General features: G+C 51.4%; 1 protein-coding gene across 1 annotated transcript; it reads left to right on the forward strand.

Moving 5' to 3' along the window:
- Positions 1 to 689: 689 nt before the first annotated feature.
- Positions 690 to 4,583, forward strand: RPS17 (ribosomal protein S17; the record flags this gene model as incomplete). Its single annotated transcript, XM_080691680.1, has 5 exons — positions 690 to 749; positions 841 to 992; positions 1,220 to 1,325; positions 1,712 to 1,777; positions 4,458 to 4,583. The coding sequence occupies 5 exons, from the start codon at positions 690 to 692 to the stop codon at positions 4,536 to 4,538; spliced, it is 465 nt and encodes a 154-aa protein (XP_080547806.1). The 3' UTR covers positions 4,539 to 4,583.
- Between the last annotated feature and the right edge of the window lie 2,290 nt (positions 4,584 to 6,873).

Here is a 6,873-nt window from a genome sequence, read left to right on the forward strand (position 1 = left end):
AATGTTTTGGGAAACCACTTGAGTGTGAAGGGAGGGAACCCTGCCTACTGAAGCAAGCCTTATGAAGGGCAGCAGCTCACTGAGGGGCCTAGCGGCCCCTCGGCCCAGGGCTCCCTCGCGGGGTGTGGGGGTGTGGGCGTCCCCACCCCGGGAACTGAGGATGGCAGCAGCAGAACAGCTGAAGACGAGGAGGCCTCGTTTGGGAATGCTGCAGGCCGACCTGATGCTCTGCTTAGGCGCGGTTCCTGCACCGGCCTTAGCTAGAGGGACTAAGACAGGCCCTTCCTTCCAGGAGCTCACCCTGTGGGGGGACAGGGCAGCGTGGCTGCTTAGGAATATAGGGGCAGCTTAAAGCGTTTGCGAGTGAGCGGGAGAGACCCTCTGATAGGGTGATTGGGGGCCCACACGGGAGATAGGAGCAGCGTCCCTGTCGCACCCGCTCTCCTATTGGATGTGACGGGTCTGACCCTCGCCCCGTCCTCCCTTCCCAGGCAGGGGGCCTCGAAGCCCTGCGGGCCTGGCGGCGGGGGGGAGGGCGCCTTGGCGCGGGCAGGGCCGGGCGGGCGCGCTCCCGCCCCGCGCCGCCGGGGGTCGCTGTGGCGCGGCGGGCGGGCGGAAGCGGCCCTCTGGCCCGCGCTTTATAGGCCTCGCTCGCGCTTCCGGCTTCCTCTTTCCCGGCGCCCGCCGTCATGGTAGGTGCTGGCGGCCCGCGCTCCGAGCCCCTCCATCGCCGTCCATCCTCGGCCCCGGCCGGCCGGCGCGGGCCCCCGTGGCGCTGGCGGCGGCGGCTCCCCGGCCCCCGGCCGCCGCGGCCCCTGACCCGCTCCCCTCCGCCCGCAGGGTCGCGTGCGCACCAAGACCGTGAAGAAGGCGGCCCGGGTCATCATCGAGAAGTACTACACACGGCTGGGCAATGACTTCCACACCAACAAGCGCGTGTGCGAGGAGATCGCCATTATCCCCAGCAAGAAGCTGCGCAACAAGATCGCAGGGTGAGCGCGGCGGCCGGGGGCCTGCGCCCGCCGTTGCCCGGCGCCCCGGCGGGGAAGAGCGGACGTCTTGGGTCAGCGGGGCCAGCGTTCTCCCGGCTCAGTCGTGGGGGGCTCTGGTGGCCGGAGGGCGTTTGCGCGCAGGGGGACGGGTGCTGGGGTGAGGGAGCCTCCCCGCCTGCGCTGGGGCTCGGCGAGCGCTCCCTGCGGCGTGCCATGTGTGTTTGCAGCTATGTCACGCATCTGATGAAGCGGATCCAGAGAGGCCCCGTGAGAGGCATCTCCATCAAGCTGCAGGAGGAGGAGAGAGAGAGGAGGGATAACTATGTTCCTGAGGTAACTTTATCTGGGTCCGGCTTTCAGAGGGACCCCGCTGTAGGAGCTTATAATCCGCCTGTGTACCTGGAGAGCCTCTTTCTGCCTTCTTGGGACACGCCGAGGCCTTTCCTTTTCTTCTGTGGAGCTCCCTGGCTGAGGTCATGTCTCCTGGCTTGATTATTAGCCTCTCACAGTATTCTGAAGCCTTGCCAGTGAGGGCATAGGAAAGTAAAACCAGCACTGGGCCCTGTGTTACTGCCGTGCTGGGCTTGCTCTCTTCGAAAGTTCTAACTTTTCTTCCCCCTTTTTTTTCTCTTTCCACTTGGCGCTCTAAGCATGGGAGGGATGGCAGGGGAGGTGAGTGAGCTCGCTGGTTGATCTTTGGGCCTGCCTCTTCCTTCCAGGTCTCAGCCCTGGATCAGGAGATCATTGAAGTCGATCCTGACACCAAGGAAATGCTGAAGCTTTTGGTGAGTGTTTCCCAGATTTTCAAGCAGGACCTCCCTGGTCAAGACCCATCAGTAGTGACGACAGCTAACATGTTAAGTCCATGGTCACAGATACTGGCAGAATTGGGAATTCCATCAAAACTCTCTTTGTGGGGGGATACTGGGGATTGAACCCAAAGGCACCTTACCTTCTAGCTACTCTGCCAGCCCAATTTTATTTATTTTGAAATAAGGTCTCACATGCGGAGGCTGACCTTGAACCTTAGATAAGGAGTGGCACCACCACACCTGGCTCCATCTACACTTCTGCTAGATTGGATTCCCTTTTAAGTGGTGCTGGGGGTTGAACACAGGCGCATTCTACCTCTGAGCCACAAAGTCTCACTGAGTTCAGCTGGGCTGGCTTAGCACTTGTGATCCTCCATAGCGGCTGTACAAATTTGCAGTCCCAACAGCGTAGAAGAGTTCCAGTTTCTTTCTCCATACCTTTGCCAGCTTTTATTGTTTGAGTTTTTGTTGTTAGATGAGATCTCAGTGTAGTTTGAATTTGCATTTCCCTGATTGCTAATGGTGAATTTTTCAAAAATACATGTATTGACCGTCTAGGCCTCTGAATTGCAGAGAGAGTACCTTGTGTGCACCACCATGCCTGGCTCGATTGCCTTTAAAATAGGTTTATCTGATTGTCGAGGGTGTGGGTTGAGGTTGCTTGCCACAAGTCGTGTATAGACACACACTTCATTGGTGCGTTGTAGTCTCGCTGAGATTGACGCTGGTGATTTCACATGTGCAAGTGTCTCCCCTCCTAGGAGCCCTCCCATCCGTCCATGGGGTTTCTCTTCCATTACTTCCAAGTCCTCGTGACTCCCTGCCTTCCACGAATGAGAGAGCGCAGCTTTATCTTCTGACTGGCTGGTCTCATTTAGCATAATGCCCTTCTAGAGGTCCATCGATTTTCCTGCAAATGACATGATTTTGTTAATTGTTGAGTAGAATACTATTGTGTGCATATCCCATAATTTTGAAACCCATTTATCTGTTTGGACACCTAGGTTAGTTCCATAATTTGTCTGTTGTGAATTGTGCTGCTTATTATAAAAAGTGAATATGTTTTTTATCACTAATGTTCTAGTTTCAGTCCCTTGGAAAGAGACCCAGGAGTGGTGTAGCTGGATATGGTGGATCCATGCTTATTTTTTTGAGAAATCGCCTCTGATTCTCCATAGCGGCTGTACAGATTTGCAGTCCCAACAGTGTAGAAGAGTTCGTTTCTTTCTCCATACCTTTGCCAGCAGTTATTGTTATAATTTTTGTTGATCGATATTAGATGAGATCTCAGTGTAGGCTGGGTTTGCATTTCCCTGATTGCTAATGCGGAATTTTTAAAAAAATACAGGTATTGACCATCTTGTAGGGTTTTGTTTTGTTTTGTTTTGTTTTTGTTGTTGTTGTTGTTGTTGCCACAAGATCTTATTCTCAAATCCACTGCCATCTAGCACACTCCTATCCTGGGTCTTTGTTTTCTTGTCTCCGGCTGGCTCCCCCACCTCACAGTCCTGCATCTTCACTCTCCTTTCCCTTGGAGACAGTACTCACCTAAGAAATGAGCTGTGGTCTCTCTCATTTCCAATGTACTGGGTGTTGATTTGATGTTTTCATTTCTGTGGTTTGTCTTAGTCCTTTGGCAAAAGGACATACTTTGTAAAAGTAATATGGGCTTCAAAAGTCCCTTGTACTGTTGTGATTTTGAGCAATTTCTCCCCTTTTTTTCTCCCTTTTGGTCATTTAAGTGTTAAGTCATGCTGGGCGTGGTGGCGCACGCTTGTAATCCCAGTGCTTGGGAGGCTGAGACAGGAGGATCGCACGGGTTCGAAGCCAGCCTCAGCTACCGAGTGAGGCTCTCAACAACTCAGTGAGACCCTGTTTCCAAATAAAATCTTTTAAAAAAAAATAGGTCTGGGAGTATAGCCCAGAGGTAGAAACGCCCCTGGGTTCCACCCCCAGTACTGAAAATAAATGTTACGTCATCTTAATGACAAAATGAAGTACCATACACCTACCGCCTAGCTTCAGAAAAAGGGTATAACTGAAGCTTGCTATGGAACTTTTCCTTCTGAACTAAACACTGTTCTGAATGCAGTCTTTTTGTTACCACTTTAAATGGTGTTTTGTGACTCAGATCATAAAAATCCACCTCCATGTTCATTGCCAGCCTTGGGCTCTTGCCCTCCGCTTGGACCGCCTGCCTAGGGCCAGGCCCTGACCCCTTCTCCCTCAGTTCTTGGTGATGGCGTGCCTGATCTCTTCCCAGCCTCCTACCTGAGGCTGGTCCTAGAAAGGGATTAGTACTGTGCACCCACCTTCTCTCTAGGGATCCCTGGGGGCTTGAATAGGTCATATTTGCATATGAACTTCACACATCTATAGTTTTTTAGGGTGTGTATGCCTCTGACCTATACCCCCAGCCCTTAAAAAAAAAATTGTCCCACTCTCAGCCTGGGACTAAAGGCTGTGTGTTTCTCCCTGCACTTGTTAGGTCAGGTCATGCATAAACAACATGAAAGCTGTGAGTTATTGCTATACTGTATTTAGGGAATGCTGACCCAAGAAGTACAGGTTCGGGGTGTTGGGTGTGGAGGGCTGGCTGTATCCAGCTGCTGGCGGTGCTGCAGCTCACCCCAAGTCTGTTTTGTTGTTACAGGACTTTGGCAGCCTCTCCAACCTACAGGTCACTCAGCCTACAGTTGGGATGAACTTCAAAACACCGCGTGGAGCTGTCTGAGTCTTTTGCTATGCTATACTATTTTCAATAAACCTGGGACTACCACTGTCTGTCATCTGCTGTTGGACTGGGGTGGAGTTACGGGGAGTCTCTAGGGGACACTAGCTGGTGCCTCCTGGCAGTGCTAAGGGGACGCACACCCAGCATGTTCAACAAAGGAGCTGAATTAGCTGCATTCTCAACACTAAGATGCCTCAACATGTGTTAGATACAGGATCCTAGTACAGGGTTTTTGTGTGTGTGGCACTGGGGACTGAACCCCAGGGGCATTCTACCTCTAAGCTACACACTGAGCCCTTTTTTGGAACAGTCTTAGTAGGTTAATAAGAGTCACTACTTGCTGAGGCTGCCCCCAAACCTGCAATCCTCTTTTCAGCCTCCCAAGTACTGGAATTAAAGCATGCACCACCATGCCTGGTGGAGAACAGGATTTGAAGAGGTCCAGAGTGGTCTGGGTTGCAGCCATTTCCTCACTGTGTGTTTGAACGTAGGGACATGCTACCTCCAAGCTACACCTCTGACCCTTAAGTTTTGCTTTGTTTTGGTATGGGGGGGGTGGACCTAGAGGCATTCTACCTCCAAGCTATGCCCCCAGCCCAATGTTGTTTGGAAGCAGTCTCACTAGGTTGATTTCTGAGCACCCGGCTCTAGCCTTTTTTTGGTGGGGGGTGAGTGCTGGGGATTGAACCCTGGGACTTTTATTGGGGGGGGGTGGTACTGGGGTTTCTGGAAGCCTTTCTACCTCCAGGCTACATTCCCAGAGATATTTTTGAAAACAGGGTCTCTTATGCCAGCAAGGCTGGCTTTGAACCTGCACGATCCTCCTGTCTCCGCCTCCCAAGCATGGGGATTACAAGTGTGCGCCACCACGCCCAGCGAACCCTGGGACATTCTAACTCCAAGCTCTACCCCCAGCTCCATTTTTCTATTTATTTTGAAACTATCTCATTGAGTTACAGAGGGCTTCACTAATAAGTAGCTGAGGCTGTCCCTGAACTAGGATCCTCCTGTCTCAGCCTCCCACGTACTGGGATTACAAGCTTCCACCACCATGCCCAGCTTCAGGTTTTTTTTTTTTTAATTGGTGCACTACCGTTACATATCTGAGTGGGTGGGGGTATAAGATGGTAGAGGCATATTATGCAGACATCACTCATTTAGCCCTTCCCCAGTTTCCACCCCATTCCCTCCTATCTATTCCCCACCCCCTTTAATTTGAAACAAGATTTCTTTCAAGAGGTGCTGCTGAGCCCAGTGGAAGGCTGAGACAGAGGGATCACAGGTTTGTAACCAGCCAAGCAGCAACTTACAGAGGCCCTGGGCAACTTGGATCCTGTTTCAAAATAAAATAGAGGGTATAGCTCAGAAGTAGAATCCCTGGTTCCCATCCCCAATATCACAGGGACAAAACAGGTGGTGCTCTCAAGCAGATAAACGACAACCAACCTTTTTTTTTTTTTTTCTTTTTGGTGGCACTAGGGATTGAGTGCAAGGGCATTCTGCCTCTGAGCTACATCCCCAGCCCTATTTTCTTTTTGTTTTAAAACAGAGTCTCACTATTTGCTGAAGCTGTCCTCCAATCTAGAATCCTATCTCAGTCTCCAAGTACTAGGATTACAAGTGTGTGTCACCATACCCAGCTATAACAAACTTTTTTTTCTTTTGGTGGTACTGGGGTTCCTGGAAACCCTTCTACCTCTGAGCTACACTCCCAGACCTATTTTTATATTTTTATTTGGAATCAGGGTCTCTTAAACCAGCAAGGCTGGCTTCGAACCTGTGCAATCCTGTCTCCGCCTCCCAAGCGCAGGGATTACAAGCATGCGCCGCCACGCCTGGCTACAACAAACATTTTATTATTTATTTAGGTGGTACTGGGGTTCCTGGAAGCCCTTATACCTCTGGGCTACACTCCCATACCTATTTTTTTTTTTTTTTTTTTTGGTGGTACTGGGGTTCCTGGAAGCCCTTCTACCTCCGGGCTACACTCCCAGACCTATTTTATATTTTTGAAACAGGGTCTCTTACGCCAGCGCGGCTGGCTTCGAACCTGCGCGATCCTCCTGTCTCCGCCTCCCAAGCGCGGGGATTACAAGCGTGCGCCACCACGCCCGGCTTCCCAGACCTATTTTTATATTTTTATTTGGAACCAGAGTCTCTTAAGCCAGAGAGCCTGGCTTCAAACCTGTGCGATCCTCATGTCTCCACCTCCCAAGCGCGGGGATTACAAGCGTGCGCCACCACGCCCGGCTACAACAAACATTTTATTTTATTTATTTATTTATTTAGGTGGTACTGGGGTTCCTGGAAGCCCTTCTACCTCCGGGCTACACTC

This window comes from Muscardinus avellanarius (genome assembly GCF_963383645.1).
Source record: "Muscardinus avellanarius genome assembly, chromosome: 3".
NCBI lineage: Eukaryota > Metazoa > Chordata > Mammalia > Rodentia > Gliridae > Muscardinus > Muscardinus avellanarius.